We start from the raw sequence: 17757 nt of genomic DNA on the forward strand, positions 1-17757 counted from the left end.
TTGTGTAATGTCCACAGATGGATCCTGCTCACTTTTTCCACCACAGGCACTGGTGTCCAGTGACAGGAAGAAGGGCAGTGGGTACAAACTGGAACCCAGGAGGTTCTGTCTGAACAGGAAGAGAAACTTCTTTGCTGTGAGGGTTCTGGAGCCCTGGAACAGACTGCCCAGAGAGGCTCTGGACTCTCCTTTTCTGGAGAGATTCCAAACCTACCTGCACATTGATCATGGGCAACCTGCTCTGGGTGACTGTACTTTAGCAGGGGGGCTGGATGAGATTATCTTCAGAAGTCCCTTCCAAGCTACCATTCTGGGATTTGGGAATTGTGCAGTGCTGAAATCTGCAGGTGTTCTCCCTGGCTTGAGCAATGTGTCCTCATGAAACACCACAAATGTTGATGAAGTCAGGCAGAGGAGAGGAGAAGCCAGCACAGCTCTGGAGGATTAAAGCAGCATGTCTGGGATGAAAGAGATACTCAACTTCAAATAAACCCAAATGCATTCCATGCAGTTGCCATCATTCTTCTGCAGGGCTGTGAAGCCAGGATGCTGAGTGTGTGCTGTGCTAAACTGATGCCACAGGCACTGTCTCAGCACCCTGCTGGTGTGGGTGACATGGCAGAACAGAACTAGTGCCTAATGCACCAACCCAACAGTGCTGTGAGCACAGGAGTGTGGTGAAGTTGCTGGTGAAGACACTGGGTAGGAGACTATCCCACAGTGACTGACTGACTGACTGACCGACCACTGAACAGACAGTGATGGATGGTTTTCAGAGAAACCCTCTCTGCCCTGTGGTCCTGGCTGGTGGAGTGCAGTTTCTGGATGCTGTCAAGTGTTTCTGGGGAGCAGTTTCCTTAGGATCCGAAAGCAGACTGGCACAGGAGCTGCAAGAGGGACAAGAGCCAACCTTTTGGTGACAGAGTCCCCACAGGGAAACCAGACCCTCTGCCATGCCAGAGGCATGCATCAGCTGTTCACAGCTCCTTCCTCCTCCATTTTTCACAGCTTAAGCACAGCCCAGCACCTCCATTCACTGACACAAGAGCCCTCTCACACTCTGAGCCCTTAGCCATTTCCAAAGCAGATTTTTATCACCTTGACAAAGAAATTTTTAATCTGTGCAGGTGCCCTTTATCTCTTTCCCCTTCTTACACCTCTCAAACTTCCTCACCTCCTCAACTTTTCAGTACTCCAGATTACCCAGACAGGAGGACTTGTTTTAAGGTGTATGACATCTTTGTTTTGCTTAACTAAAACACATTGACACACCTTCCACATTTCCATTTTGCTTAGAAGTATCTACTTCTTTATTTGGAACAACAGGAGCTGGAATTTGGAACGCTGGCTCTCTGCATCGTAAGTTTTGATACCAGGGCACTCACAGCAGCCAACCTCCAGCAGGCTAGAGGTGTAATGGATGCTGCCCCACAACCACTGCCAGCACCTGACCTTGCCTCTTCCCACACGAGCTATCGAAAGGCAGTGCCCAGCACTTGCCCACCCTGGCTATTACACAACTAGTTTATTTGGGGAAAGCCCCCCTGTACTCAGACATCCCCAGAAGCAAAATGTTTCTCCTCAGGCTTTTGGGGCCCCTTTCACAGCCCTTAGCCATGGTCCCTGCAGCTGCCCCTCGCCTCCCTCCCCAGCCTGCGACCACAGGAGCTGAAGGACACCCAGTGCTGGCCTCTAAGCTATGACCGGGCTGCCCTCGGTGCAGGGGGCTCTCCGAAGAACTACAGACGGTCTCCCCTCAGTATCGCACGCTGCTTCATGGACTGTGCCCGGGCTCCCCTAAAGGCTGCGAGCTCCCTAAAGGGCCGCGTCTGGGCTCCTCTCAGCAGCCAGGGCTCCGTGAGAGGCTGTGGCTGGGCTCCACTCAGCGAATTGGCTCCTTGAGGGGCTGTAGTTGGGCTCTCCTTACTACCATAGATTCCCTTAAGGAGCCGTGCCCGGTTCCCCTTAGTGCCGAGGGGTCCTCTTAGCGTCTTGGGCTCCCTAAAGAACCGTGCTCGCACTCCCTCAGGGGCCACCCGCCCCGTTCTAGACGCTTCCGCGCCCCTAGCCACCGCAGCGGCTCTTCCACCCGGCTGCACCCCGCCCTCCGCCCCGCGTCTCCCAGCAGCGCAGGCGCGGTGCGGCGCTGGCAGTGCGGGCGGATAGGCGCAGGCGCATCGGGCGCTCCCGGTGGGCTGTTCCGTCGCCGCGGTTCCCCGCCCGCCGGGACGCATGCGTGGGCTGGCGGCTCTGGGGTTCCTTGTGCGCGCCCCCTCCCCGGCGCCCGGCGCAGGCGCAGAGCCGTAACGGAGGGGGCGGTCGGGCGCGTTCTGTTGGCAGCAGCCGGTTCCTGTCAGCAGCGGCGGGTGGCAGTGCCCCGGTCCCGACTGCGAGCAGAGCTCCCCCGGTCTGGCCCGACCCGGCCCGATTCGCGGCCCCGACGTGAGGAGCGCCTCGCTCTCGCCCGCCGGTGTCTCCCCTCCCCAGCCCGGGGCGGCGGAGGCAGCAGCGCCCCCCTCCCGGCCCGGCCCCCCCCTCCTCCCGCCGCTCCCCTCGCCCCTGCCGGGCCGCGGAGCTGCGATGCCCTCGGACTTCATCTCTCTGCTCAGTGCCGACCTCGACCTCGAGTCCCCCAAGTCCCTCTACTCCAAGGGTGAGTGTGGCACCGGGCCGGGGAGGCGGAGCCCTGGGGGAGGGGGAGGGGGTACTGTGCCCGCGCCGTTAACCGTTGCGGTTAACTCAGGCCCGTGCTTCGGGCCGAACCCCCCATCTCATTCTCTGTCTCCTCACGGGGCTGGCGGAGAGCTTCCCCCGTCCCGGCGCTCCCCCCACCTGCCCCCCCTTCCCAGCTCCGCCCCGCCGCCGTTCTGCGGGCCGCGGCGGGATGCTCGGCCGCCGTCTACCTGCCGCTCGGGGCCCCGCGGAGCCGTGCTGGGGCTGAGCCCGGCTCCCCCGGCCACATTCCTGGCCCGGCCGCCGCGGCCTCAAGAATGTGTCCCGACAGGTTCCTGCGTTCGGAGCCCGGCGGCGGCCCCAGCGGGAGCGGCTCCGCGGCGGGGGGCTGCGCTGCCGTAAGGCTTCTTTTCTCCCACCCTCCCTCCCACCTTGCTGGTACCGGGTCGGGGATGCTGCCCTGTTTGCTGTTCGGCAGCGCATCTGCGGGGATGCGGCCGAGCCCCGGTGGGGCGGACGTTTCAGCCTGGAGCGGGGAGTACCGGAGCAGGGGTAACCCCGGCGGCTGGAGCTGCCCCGGAGCTGCTCGTTAAGTTACTCGGGAGTGGTTTGAGTGGAAGAAGCGGCCTCGGGGAGGACGTGAGCGTTCGGATTTGGGTTAGAAACGCGCCAAGAGGCCGAAAAGTGGAGGGTTGGTGACGGTACGGAGGAGTTCAGAACATCTCCAGGCGTTCACCCTGTACATGGGGATCCGGGGAGTACGGGGCGGAAGGTGTCCAAACCGGGAGAGAACATAGGAAATGTTGAAAGTAAATGATCCCAACTCCCATCTTCGTAATACCTGAGTTTTAGTCTTGACAAGGTCGTGCAATAAAGAAATTTGTAAATTAAGGGCAATGTTACCAACTACACAAGTTCTTAACTCTCTTATTTGAAGACCTGGAGATCTTTACCATTAGTAGTTTGTTGGACACGTCTGCTCACAGTACAACGGAGCAAGCATTTTTAGGGGTGTATGTAAAAGAAATGAGAAGTTTTTTATCACCCTGCAGAGAAGTGATTAATCGAGTTTTGGTGTTGTTTCAGGAGAGAACAATTTTTTTCAGGATTTTTGGAAGTAATTGGAATCTGCTCTTTAATTCCAAGTTGTGTGTCGTTGGTGGTGAAGCCAAAAGAAATAAAAAGGCTTTAACGAGTCAAAGCCGCATCTATAAAGCTCTCAAACTGCTGAGTTTGTTGAGAGATCCCAAAGTTATTGTCAGGGTACAATAGTTTGTAAAGTTCTTAAGGATGTCACTGCAGGGGTTTGAGTTTCTCCTGTTATCCAGCGTTGATGTGTTCTGATTGGATTCAGTCCCAGTGAGAGGGCAGGAGAAGGGAAAGAGTACTTTGAAACAGAGCAGGTCTAATTAAAAAATACAGGTGATAAAATTCTCATTTATTGTACTGGAAAGGTGAGAAGTATTAAAGTAATTTGTAAAACATTCAAAATAAAAAGGTTCCACATAAGTCGTGAAATCCCTTCAAGGACTCTGGATGAATTGAGCAGGACTTGTGAACTCGCCCATCTTACTGTGAATTCTCAAACGTTTTATGTTTGCTGGAATGTCTGTGTGTTTCAGGTAGGAGAAGTCTTTCACGCAGTCAAGGCTGTATTTTTGATGTGGGGTGTCAGAGCTGGAGAGGGTCAAGAGAAAGATGTTTGATGCTCAGGAGTGGCCTTAATGAGCTTCTAGATCCAAACAAGATGGTCTGTGATGGAGGAGTTGGAAAGCAATGGATGGTTCTAAAGAGGTTAAATAAAGTTTGCTTTCCATATTTTGTCATCACTGAAGATCAAGGAGATATTAAATTGAAACAGTTTAATTTAAATTCAAATGTAGAACAAATGAATGTAGTCTTACAGAATGAATAATTGAGTGATCCTCTTTGTGAGGCATGTTGGTAGGACTTTTAGCTGGGTTAGGAGGAGGTATTAGCTGTTATCTGATAATCAGAACAACTCCAGTGAGCTTTTTTTTTTTTTTTTTTTTTTTTTTTCCCTAGATAGATAGGGATAGACTTATCCCATGGACAAATGTTCTGGATCAGAATCTGAGTACAACTGATGAGATAAAGGGAAAGCTCTGAACACAGGGAGAAAACCACAAGTATGCATTTGTGATGAGGGTGTGTTAGGAGCATGTAGTTTCTCATAACTGCTCTCCTTTTAGAAATGCAGCCACCCCACAGTCTGGAATCCAGCTCACAGATTGAACTGGGGCCAGTAACTGTTCCTCTGAATCACATTCCTGCCTGTGCCTTGGGATGGCTGTGGTTGAGTGATACCGGTCCAGTAAGGCTGCTGGTGACAATCACTGCAGGGTTTTGGGAACACAGAGGCTGGAAGGGAGAGAAGCTGTAAGGCTGGGGTGGCCTGGGGAGGAACAGAGATTTCTGTAACATAGAAACTTCAGTTCATTGTAATTAATGTGGAAGATTTTTAGTGTACTGGTTAAAATGTGCTTTCCTGCTTTGAAAAGTGAAGCTGTATTTGAAACCCCAGTGAATCAAGATGTGGCTTATGCAATTCTTCATGGTATCGCTTGTCCCATTCCCTGGACAGACCCAGTTATGACATCATCACCCTGTCCCTGTGCTGTGTGTTAAGGTTTTGGCTTGCATGGCTGCTCTAGTTAACGTTTTTGTTTTCATATTTCTATAAAAATATTAAGGAAAACTTCTGAAAGCCTGCAGGCCTTGAATGAAGTGGCAAGGTGGACAGAGGGAGAGTCTTAAAGCTTAAAATTTGATCTGATGATTCATTAGTGATTTCTCTCACTTATGCATGCCTTAGAAAAGAATATCTTTCTTTGAGTACCGAAGCACTTTGAGTTTTCACTCTGGCAGTGTGGTTTCATGAGCAGTATGAACCCAGTTGTGGAGGTCAAGCCTTATTATCCTCTGTCTTTTCCTTGCTGCTTTGCTCATGCCAATGCTCTTGTGCCCATGCAGTGAACTGGGTTGGGGAGCTGATCATTGTGAAACTAACTCAGCTTTTCCCTTACTCCTCCTCACCCTGTTTCCCACCAACAAAGAGGAAAAAGGGAAGCAAAATGCTGATTTTTAACATTATTATTTTTTTTAACCAGGTGAGTGTCCTGGTCATGTTTACTCTGGGTCTCTGTGAATGGCTTGTGCTGACTCAGGAGAAGGACATGTGGAGACTGGCTGTGGGCAAGGGTGGGACTATTTGTTTCGGCAGCAGTGCCAGCTTATATTGGCTTAAAATGATAGTGAAACTGCACTGAAGCTGCAGGCCTCTGGAGTGTGATTGGTTATAGCTGTTAAAAGAAATGCAAGTGTTGGTTCCAGGGCCTGTTTCTGCAGCTCTTCCTGTACCTCCTGAGGGACTGACTGGTGCTGAGGACTTGACACTTGATATGTATAGAATCCCAGAGTCCCAGCATGGAGGGGGTTGGAAGTGACCTCTCGGGATCATCTAGTCCAACCCCTTGCTAAAGCAGGTGCCCAGGATCCCAGTGTCTGGGTGGGTTTGGAATTTCTCAAGAGGAGACTCCACAACCTCTCTGGGCAACCTGCTCCAGGGATCCAGCAACCTCAAAGTCAAGACATTTCTCCTCATGGAACCTAATGGTTTCCATTTTGTGCCCATTGTCTCTTGTCCTGTTGCTGGGCACCACTGAGAAGAGTCTGGGCCCATCCTTATGCCCCTGACCCTTTAGCTCTTGGTGAGCCATAAGAAGATCCCCTCTCAGTCTGCTCTTCTCTAGGTTGAACAGCCCCAGGTCACTCAGCCTTTCCTCCTCACAGAAATGCTCTATTCCCCTTCAGCATCTTCATAATCTCCACTGGACTCTCTCCAGTACATCTTTGTCTCTCTTGAACTGAGGAGTGCACAACTGGACCTGGTATTCCAGATGTGGCCTGAATAGGGCAGAGCTGCAGAGGAGGAAAACCTCCCTTTACCTGCTGGTCACACTCTCCTTCATGCACCCTAGGAGCCCATTTGCCTTTCCTGGCTGTGAAGACACATTGGTGATCATAATAAATATTTAAAAAAGGTGTAAGCTTTGTAGCTGTTTTGGAAGGATTGTTTCTCTTACCAAGAAGATGATAAAGATGTACTCAAACGTAGAATGCTGAAAATGTCTGGAATGTCCTATGTTTAATTCCTATCTTTACATAACATCCTGTCCTTTTTCAAATAAAACAACCCAAATGTGCATACGAATTAGTAATGTGGTAGAAAAATCACTGGAGCATAAAACCTAAAACCTTGAGGCAAGTTGTTCTGTGGTTGAGAATCATACACAGCAGTCACATATAACAGAGTTAGCTGTGCCTCGTCAACAGGCCGAGGTGAATAACTGCAATTAAAGCTCTTCATCTGTGTCAGGTATTGAATATGAGCTGATTAAATGTGAGATTCATTTAGCTAATAATTAATTTTGAACAATTACATAGTGATGGGTTAATAAAGTTGTATTTTTTTGCTGCAGCAAGTAGGATCTGAACCTTGTATTCATCCTCCCATGATTTTGCTGTGAGACATGGGAGTTGGAAGCATCAAGAAAACTGTTGGTAGTTTCCTAAATCACTTTTTTGCCCTAAAAATGTCAGATAGTCACAACTTAGTTTCCTTCTGTGCTTAAATGTTAAGTGACATTAATCTGCTTGTGTTTACTGAGAACTGTTGATACAACACGTGGGCTGATTATTTTCTTCTCCCTAGCAGAACTTTTTTCTTTCCAAGATCGAAGACATAACTCAAGTAAGACAGTGACTGAGTTATCAAAGAGGGATAAAACAGATGCTCTATAAAAATAGTAAAAGCCTGCTTTTAGTTTTGGACCTTGGAACTTAAAACTCGACTAGCAGTTTTTAGGGATAGAGATGACAATTAGCTGCTCTTAGTAAAACTTTTTGTAGCTCAAAGAAGTGCTGAGTGTTACATGAGGGATATGTTTGCCTGTTGCAGCTCTTTCAGCTGCCCCTTAGACATTCTGACTTGCATGAAATGGATTCTACCACAGTTGCTTAAATTCTGTGTCAGCCTCATAAATGTCTGTTTCTGCTTTGATTCTTACTAATGTATTTGTTTTAAAAAAATGCAGCCATGGACTATGACAGCATCTTGGCCTGTCTCAGGAATAGTGTGACCAGCAGGACCAGGGCAGTGACTGTATGCCTGAACTCAGTGCTGGCAAGGCCACACCTTGAGTGCTGGGTTCAGGTTTGGGCCTCTCACTCCAAGAAGGACATTGAGGTGCTGCAGCATGTCCAGAGAAGGGCAGAGAAGCTGGGGAAAGGTCTAGAGCACAGGTCTTGTAGCTGAGGGAACTGGGGTTGTTCAGCCTGGAGAAAAGGAGGCTGAGAGGAGACCTTTTGGCTTCCTGCAACTCCCTGAAAGGAGGTTGGAGCTTCTTTCCTCCTTCTGGGTTGGTTTCTCCTGAGGAAGAAGTGATAGGACGAGTGGAAACAGCCTCAAGTTGCACCACAGGAGTTTTAGTTTGGATATTAGAAGAAACTTCTTCAGTGAAAGGGGTCTCAAACACTGAAAGAGGCTCCCCTGGGAGGTGGTTGAATCCCCATCCCTGGAGGTGTTTAAAAGCTGCAGAGATGTGGTGCTGAGGAACATGGTTTAGTCCCGGACTTGGCAGAGTTAGAGAAGGGTTTGACTTGATGATCTTAAAAGTCTATCCCAACCAAAGTGAGTCAATGATTTTATGTTGCTGCAAGATGATGATGCGTGATGCTGGAGGTAGTGGGGAGGATTCTGACTGCATGGCTTTTCATGCTGCAGTTTGAATATTCCAGTGACAGAGCTGTGCAAACAGACCCTTTCCCCCCACTGTCCTCACCCCTGTGCTGTGCTCACGATTGTGCTAGCGCAATTGGGGTTTTTTGTGGCTGTAAAATGAATGGGATTGGGAAACTAATCTAGAATGAGTCTATTGTACTTCTGGTAGGATTTTCCTGCTCTGTGGTCTACTTTACTGTGCAGCTGCACAAGTGGTGATGTCAAGACAGGAAAGGGGGCATCAGGGACTGGGATTAAATGGTGAAGCAGGTCACTGATGAGGTAGAACTGCTAAACTGCCTGTGCCATGGAAATAAATGCTCCTCTTGTCCTGCCTTCTGCTTTGTTTACTCTGCCTCTGCTTTTGTGCTGAGGCCAGGGCTGATTCCTTTGGGACTGGTGAGGGTATGCATTCCTGGAGTTTGGGAAACTGAGCAGGAGGGTGCAGCAGCTCTCCAGCTGCAGGTGTGGATGGAAGAGGGTGAGACACTGCTCCTGCCTTCGCTGTTTCTTTGCTGTGTGTTTGTATTTGAGTGTAAGCTTGTGGTCTGAATCGAGGAGAAGGGGAAATAATGAGGAATTAAGTAAGCTTTTTCTTTAGTTGGATTTTTGCATTGTCAGTTTTACTCCTTTTGGATACTTTGTATAGTTTAATGAAAGTTGTGGATTAAAAAAAAAATAAAATCTCTATCTATGGACCAACTCTTATTTCATTGAAATCTAGATGTTCAAAACTATATTGGGAGAGACTGTATTTCAGTCCCTTGGAAGGGTTTGAATTGAGGAGCTTGAATTGGAGTTGATTTAAGGGGATCTCAAAATGAACATGGCTTTTCACTAGGAAACGGGCTGATGCTTTGTCAGCCAGGGCTGTTCCGGGAGGATGGGTGCTCTTGAGGCCATGAACATGTGGTTTCCTGCAGTCAGGTGTGTTGGGCTCAGACTTCTTCCACTTGCAAAGTTAAATTGGTACAATTTATTATGTTGTCTTTTAATATAGCCATGTTGGGGGGTTCTCAGGGGCCCAGTGGTTGGGCAAAATTGGCTAATTGTGCAGATATTCCAATTATGGATTGCTTTAGAGGAAGAAGCTCTTTCCCAACACTTTCTTTCCACCCACCTAAGTCTTTCTTTTCTTTGGCTCATCTCATTCTCTGTTCATGCAAGGTTGCACCACTTGGCATTCCTTATTTTGTTTTATTCTGGAAAGTTCTTTGTGCAGTTTTGGCCACAAAAACTGAGAACCTTCAGAACATGAAAATATTAAGAGTGAAGAGCACTTGTGCTTCAGTGAGTTCAGGATCTGTGTTTTTGAAACCCCTTATGGCTGCTCACAAGGGGAATGTGGAGGATGTTGCTGTTTAGTGTAGTCAAGAAGTAATTTTTTTTTATTATATTCCCCAGATTGCAAGTTAATATTTTTCATTTTTTTAAAATAAAGGATCTGATACTTATAAATAAGTTTTTAGCACCTCTTGGGATCTGTTCACTAAAAACGATTGTCAGCCTGGAGCCCTGATCTGATTTTTGCCCCAGGACACAGATTACTGAGTTTTATGTGGAAGTACATTATTTCTGAGTTGGAGAAGACAAAGAAGGAGTAATGCTGCCTTTTTTTTTTTTTTAATAAAAAGGCAATGGCCTGAGCTCCTTAGGAAGTTTGGATGTGCTGGCAAACCCCAGCAGGAATGGCTGAGTGGCCAAAGTGCAGGTGAAGGAAGGTATGTAGTCGTATCTCTGCAGTTTATCACCTTTGTTATCATCTCTGCATTTATGTAAAGAGTAAACTGATGAGACTGAATATTCAGAGAAGTTTTGGCTTCCTTATCAGCAAGTACAGCAATTATTTTAGGATCTGACTGAAGTGACTCTCAGATCTAACTTTGAACTGTGGAGTAACAGTAGATTCTAATAGGCATGTAGTAAAATCTTAACTGCTGTTTCCAAAAGCTTGTGGTGCTTCAGCACTGTTTGAAGTGTAAATTCTCAACATCAGTTACATTATTAACTGGAGTAGAGAGTGATGTGTGGTGTGTATGACTTGCACCAGGCTGGGAGGAAGGTTTTCACTGCTTATATAAATATGCTGTGAGGAATCATTTTTCCTTTGCTCCTGATTACTTGTTCCTCCAGCAAGTGGAAAGGCTCTACAGTTACTTTGTAAATGCTCGGAGTTTTGAGTCATCTTGCTCTTACAAAGTTTATAAAATGAAATCAACATGCCAAAGTGATGCAGAGTTCTGATACTAAAAGCAGATCGGAGTTGTGGGGCAGTTGAAGCCATTTGGTGGACAAAGAGAATATGGACAGCAGCTCTGTTAATGCCCAGGCAAGATGAAGCATTGAGGAAGGAAGCAGATTTAAAGGCAGTAATACGTTTTCAAATGTTTGAGCTGCACTCCCCTTCAGAGTGGTGTTATGACCCAGTTGTTCCAGTCTCTCACTGTCTAGAGGCCTGATTGCTTTCTTGGTGTGGATTCACTTGGCAGAAAAACCTGTAAGTTTTGATAGTGGCACTGCAGAGTTCAGTAGCTTGTTAACCATGACAGTTCTGTATTCTTGTGCATAGGGCACTGTGACCTACTAACATGACTGTTCACTGCTGGTGGTCATGCTGCTTTGTAAAATGGGGCAGAAGATGTAAGTGACAATCTGCCTCCCTTAAAATCACATCCCAGTATCCCTAGTGATTGTCTTTGGAGAGCATTGATGGCAGCAGTGGCTGCTCCTGAGCCATGGTCTGTGGCAGAGCTCATGCCCAGCAGCACCACTCCTCTGCTTGGGTTGCCCATCTCTGGATTGGGGTTACCCAAGTCCCACTAACAAAGCATGCTTCGGGTATGTCTGCCTTTGTGGTGTGAGGTTCCTTTGTATATATGAATGTACGTGCTGAACAACTGGGGATATAACAGGAGGATCTAGAATCTTACGCAGTTCTTTTCTTTTTTTTTTTTTTTTTTCCACTCTTGGTTAGGGTTTAGATTCAGCAAAAAATTCTACAGCTTAGTTGTATACTTGGTGAAGAAATATTTCTTGTCTTCCACTTCAATTTACTTTCTTTTCAGTTTTAATATTGGGAATGAGGAGATCTCCTGGCTTAAAATATTTGAGGATGTCTTTGTTTCTTAGGAGCTAGTCTGTCCATGGCAGGGGGGGGTGGAACTGAATGATCCTTGAGGTCCCTTCCAAACCTAACAATTTTATGATTCTATGCATTCATGTTAAAGCAGACTGAAGAACTTGGAATTGCAGTTGTTAATAGTCTTGGTTATATCTCTTAAGTAAATACTGCAGACTCCAGGAATCTGATTTAGGTTAAACTTCTGAAAACATTCAGGTGTCCCAGTTCAAGGGATGGGAGAGGAGTAGGACAAGTACTTCTGGAGGCAGTGCCAGTTTTCATTACACAGTCATTGAAGTTGGCAAGGACCTCTTGAGATCATCTAATCCAGCGCCCCAGATCAGGCTGTGCAGTTTGCCTGGGACTGTGGCCAGTTGGGTTTTAACTGTCTTCAGGGATGGAGACTCTACAACCTAACTGAGCAACCTGTGCCAGTGTTTGGCTGCTTTCATGGTTAGGGTAATTAAGATGGAATTTAATGTATTTTTAACTGGTGCTCAGTGCCTCTTGTCTTGCCACTAGGCACTGGTGAGAAAAGTCTCTCGTTTCCTTGTGTCAGGTGTTTCTGGATGTGGAATAGAACCTCCTGAAACTTCTCCAGGCTGAACAGTCCCAGCAATCTCGGCCTCTCCTTATCTAAATGATGCTGCAGGCCCTTCATCTCTGTGATCCTAAATGCATGTCAGTTTGTGAGCTTTTATTGATGTTGGGGTGTGTGAGTTCCCACATCAGAAATTCTCACCTCTGGTGTTATGTTGCAGTTGGTTTCTTACTGGGGCACTAAACCAGGTGTTTCGTCTTGAATGTGGCCATTTATTTTTCTGTACACTCAGATTTTGTATCCTATTGTGTTTTGCTGAGGATATCTACCAGGTTCAAAACTCTTGGGACATGGCTGCCATGTTGCTTCCTTAAGGAAGGTGTTTGCACTTGCTTATCCAGAGTGTGCTCCTTTGGAAGTGGTTTCTGGGCACCCCTGGGGTTCTGTCCTCCAGGCACACTCAGCACAGTCAGGGGTCTTAAATGCCTCTCTCTGCATTTGTTAGTGATAGAGAACTTCCATCATCTCTTGTCTGTAATATACTTGTGTGAGTGTGGACAGTGCCCATCCTTAGTCTCTGTCTGTGCAGATTGCATTGGGGAGTAAATCCTGTTTTTCTTTAGGGTGCCTGAATTCTAGACAGGACCATCTGCCTTGCCTTGCAACTTGACCTGCACCTGCACTGCAGTGGAGTTGCTCTTTAATCAGATGGGGAAATAATTTGATTTCTTGTTTTGTAGCCTGAAAGGATTCAGTTTAAGCTTCAGTAATTCAGTTATTTGCTGCTGCTGAAGTAAAACAGGTGCATTTGGAGGTGTGGTAGCAAGGGATTATATTGTTTAGAGTAAATTTTAAGTGCTTCTTGCCATGCAGGTATTTCAATACATGAACATAATAGCAAAAGAATTTGTTTAGGAAGATTATGACTTCTCTGCATCTGAACCAGTGAATCTGCAGACTTTATTTGTACTGAATTCAGCTTGATTCTCTTGTTTTCCAACCACAGAAATCCAGTAAGGAAAGACAACTTAAGGGAGGTGATGATATCTTTAAGTGTACCAGCATATGACTTTTTGAGAAGCTGGTCACAGCAGGCTGTCATAGCTCAGTTTATTGGCCAGTGAGATAGTGTTAGAGATGCTGGAATCCCCAAAGCTTTGGACAGGTATTCTGTATCAATCCAGATAGAAGCTTCATCTGCACATTTGCCAGTCATCCACATGAACTCTAACCCCTCAGTGGCCTTAATCTTCAGTTGTATCTATTGTCCTTGAATCAATGTCAAGCTTTAGCACATACAGGGTGTTGCACAGTTTAGCTGTACATACAAAACTGGAGAAGATTCGGATGAGAGGAATAGACAAGGAAAACCATGAATGGTGCAGCACAGAGAAAGAGGCTGTGCTTGCTTATTATTTTTAGTGACTGCAGAGGTTCGAAGCCACCCAATGTAATGATCAGGCAGTGATTTGAAACTGAAAGCAAAGTTGTTTTTTCTTCTTCTTTTTCTTCTGTACACCATTTAATTGTGGAAACAATTGACAGATGTTTTGGGTGGTAAAACAAGTAATTCAAGAAGCTGTTAGATTTGTCAAGAATCTGTCTAATTAGGGAAGTTTGTAAACTAGGGAGTTAGTCTGTAGGTGATTGTCAGAGTTTGGAAGGTGTTATAGGAGGAATACTTTTCTAAACTCACTGGTTCTTTTAAACTTTTCTGTATAGTTTGCTGATGTCAGAAAAAAAGATAAATCAATGTTTAGTTTAGTTGACCATTGTTAAGTTTTACCCAACTTGGCAGTTACAGCAGTGATTCTTTCCTTGCTGTCCTCTCTCTGATGCCAGTGGGATTTTAGCTCACTGATACAGAAAGGAATCTTTGATACACATTTTTCTTATTAAGTGGTTGTTTGGGTTCTCACTTCTCTCCTGAGTCATGTGTGAACGTATTTGGAAAAGAACTCACCTCTTTATTTCCTTGAGGAATTCCTTCCTGTGTTTATCAGACGGGTTTGCTGTGGTTGAGTGTGCACCTCCTTAGTTGTACCTGCCTTTATCTGCAGTCTTGGAGAGGCTTGATGTGCATCAGCAGCACAGGTTGTGAGAAAGAGCAACAGGTTTGTGGGTGTCGAGCTGGGGATGGGACTGTAACACCTTGTGCTTGGTGGAGTCTTTCTTTGAACAAACGCTCTCTGTAACACATGCTGCTTCTGTATCATTCATGCTCCCCAAAAAGGATTTTATTTATTTTCTTCTTTTTCCTTTTCCTCTTGTTTTCTGATTTCTGGCATGAGTATGTTCAGAGTAGCTGCTCTTGGTACTAAACATGACAGAAAGATAAGCAGGCATCTGGGACTTGTGTGCCATGCTCTGAGATGCTTTAGAAACATGGAATCATTTTGGCTGGAAAAGAGATTCAAGATGATGGCTAGTCTTGATAATCTTAGATGTCTTTCCCAAACCAAAACATTTTGATGGTTCTGTGATTGAGTCTAACCATTCTCTAACTTTGCCAAGTATGGTGTTAAGCCATGTCCCTCAGCATCACATCTCTGCCTCTTTTAAACACCTCCAGGAACAGGAATTCAGTCACCTCCCCAGGGAACTGTGACTTGTAACTGTTTGAGATGTCTGTGGAGTACTCAGGCTGTCTCTCAATACTTCCAGTGTATTTTAATGTGGTTTCACCTCCTAATCTGGGATTTTGCAATACCAGAAAGTGAAGTTGGTGAGACAGAAGAATCTGGTTTCATTGCTTTCACACCGCATGCCTCTTTCACTTCCCTGATTAGTGAGTTTATTAATATTACAGATGTCAGGCTTTCAGCAGAGGTTCTTTGAGCTGTGCCAAGGAGCATTGTTTGTTAAACATTACTTCATGTTTGTTTTTAAAAATTATGTCATCAAACATAGTAGTTGGATTATAAGTGGAAACCAAAATGATGGTCAGAAGCATAAATATTTCACAGTCTTGGGGATGCTGAAAGGAAATGCCTTTTAACGGCTGTATCTGACTAAAATGAGCAAAGGGAGGGAGGTGTGGAGATGTTTTGTGGGCTCAAGGTGCTAGACATTGTGCTGGGAGTTAGGATGTGTCAGGTCTCATGAACATGGCTGTCACACCCAGGATTTGAATAAAACACTCACTCTGAGAGATGGCTGCAGTGTGCTGAGAGTCAGTTTGAATACCTGTGTGCTTCTGTTCTTCATGTCAGCCATCATGGTGTAAAAAAACTATGTGTTTTTTGTTGCTGGTGTCACATTTCTTGTTCTACAGCAAGTGTAAGATACAGCAAAAATGACATGAAAAGGCCAAGAAACATTGTTCTGAGACAACAGTAAATGTAGGGTCAGGTGGACTTGTGTGTGTCTGCATCACCTACAGAACTGGCATAACTGGTGGAGAGTCTGATGCCTCTGTGTTTGTGCTGAATATTGATTTCAAATAATAGCAGCATTTTAAAATGGTTGACAAACAGCTGTTACTGAAGTTCTTTGCTCTTACTGTGTTTGGGTTTCTGTGAGTGTTTAGTCAATGGAGCTTGTGCAGTGACAGAATGGGAAGGTGGGGAGGAAAAGCAACTGTCCTTAAAATTCAGTTTAGTCTGGAGTCACAAATAAAGAACTGCTGTTGTTGTAATAACTGTGTATAACAGTGTTATGGCAGAATGAGGCTGTTTGATTTCCTTAATTGAATTTTCATACCTATCATACTTGGATTCTTTCCAAACATAAGCTTAGCTCGCTTTCCTGCCTGCTGGAAGATTAAAACATGGCAGCATTGGATTGAGTTCTTAATTCTTAAAGATTTGTCAACAGATTTATTTATTCCTCCGCCCTCAAAAAAATTTTTTTTTTCCACCCATTTTGGGTTGTTTATGAGAGAAATGTGCATCTTTAAATACTTCTCATACATGGTAAAGCCTTTCAGATCCATTGCTCAAAGGTGTAGCTGTTTACAGAAGCAGTACCCTGTTGTGTTCATGCATGTGTGTTCTGTCAGCCCTTGGCTGCTCTGCCCTGTCCACTGTAATATTTCAGTGGTATCTTCTGAGTTCTGGAGTTTGTCTGGAGTTTCCAGCTGCACAGGACAGACTTTTTTAGTAAGTCATTACTGGCCTGGTTCTTGAAGTGACAATTACTAAATAATGTTGTTCTCTCCTCCTGAGATGTGTAAAATTGGATGCAAACAAGACCCAGGATTTATACTGCCTGTCCACATGTATAAAAGTCCACTCTGCACTGTGAATGGGGATGACTGAAACACGGCCAGGAAAGCTTTATTTGATATCTGGATGAGTGCCACAAATAGAATTTGGCTAACACATGCCTTTGTCAGTTGTTGAAATTCAACTTTAAAAGGATTAATTTCTCAACCCTAACCTACTGTGCAAAACCCTGAATATTGAGATTAGCAGCTTTTCTGAGGGTTAGTAAAATACTGGAGCAACCAAGTTTTGTTCACTGAAGAATTGTAGAGTAGATACTGGTTGGACTTAATCTTAAAAGTATTTTTCAACCAAAATGATTCTATGAGTTGCTTCCAAGATCACCTTTTAATTTCAGCGTTTGGGGGGCTAATACTTTAGCTTTAAAGAAACAACTTCTAGCTTTCATTTTTGTTTTTAAGAAATAATTTTACAGTTGTGATAATGACTTTGGTGGTTAATAATATATCACTGATCTTTCTTTAAAATCGAAGTGTCTGTCTGTCAGCAGACTTCCCTTCTTCGCTAGCATACAACAACTTGCATTTCAGTGTTGGAGCAGCAGCATTTGGTGGCAGGATTTGGATTTTACAGTCTCCAGTGCTGCATCATCCGCACAGAGTGCTCAGACCCTCTGCTGACTCTTCGTAGTGGAGCTGCACCAACAGAAACTTTTTAATCCTAAAGTTTTCTAGTGCAGGCAGACCCAAGGCAGCTGCCTCTCCCTGTGCACTCAGGGATTGTGTTGATTTAGGGTTTGCTGCTTTTGTCTGAAGCCCGAGGGAACTGGAAGGAAGATTTTCAGTTTGGCTGTGTAAAACATCCTTGTATACTCTGCAGTTCCTTTGAAAAGCTGCCACTGTTGCTGTAGCTGCGATAGGGTTCTGCCAGTATTGACAATAGCCGGAGCACTGGTGGGAAGACTGGCTTCCAGGCCTTACTGCACTGAACCATCCACAGATATGCTGAGCATGGTCTGGGGGATAAGGAGAAGAGAGCAGCACCTGCAGTTTGTTTCCACTGACCCCTCTGAAACGAAGGCACCAGTACAGTGTCAGGAAGCATACCAAGTGTCTTGTTGATGTCTCTTCTTTTGAGAGCTGTCTGAAAAATGGTGGCCCAGGTAGTGTTGGGGAACTTCCTCAGAAGAAGTTAATATCTAACTTAACTTAGAAGTTCCATGAAACTTAGGAGGTTCCATGGAAACAGGAGGAAGAATGATTTCCCTGTGAGAGTGAGAGAACACTGGAACAGGGGAGTTGTGGGGGGTTGTGGAGTTTCCCTCTCTGGAGATATTCAAGACCTGCCTGGATGAGTTCCTGCGTGATCTGGTATAGGTGATCCTGCTCTGGCAGGGGGGGTTGGACTAGATGATCTCTCGAGGTCCCTTCCAGCCCCTAACGCCCTGTGATCT

General features: G+C 45.8%; 1 protein-coding gene across 1 annotated transcript in view; it reads left to right on the forward strand.

Annotated features, from left to right (window-relative positions):
- Positions 1–2580: 2580 nt before the first annotated feature.
- The window catches only part of NFAT5 (nuclear factor of activated T cells 5), a 63725-nt gene continuing 48548 nt past the window's right edge, over positions 2581–17757 (forward strand). The window contains exon 1 of the mRNA XM_054389701.1: positions 2581–2653. Coding sequence (XP_054245676.1) covers positions 2581–2653 — 73 coding nt within the window. The remainder of the gene's footprint in view (positions 2654–17757) is intronic.

This window comes from Indicator indicator, chromosome 19 (assembly GCF_027791375.1).
Source record: "Indicator indicator isolate 239-I01 chromosome 19, UM_Iind_1.1, whole genome shotgun sequence".
Lineage (NCBI taxonomy): Eukaryota > Metazoa > Chordata > Aves > Piciformes > Indicatoridae > Indicator > Indicator indicator.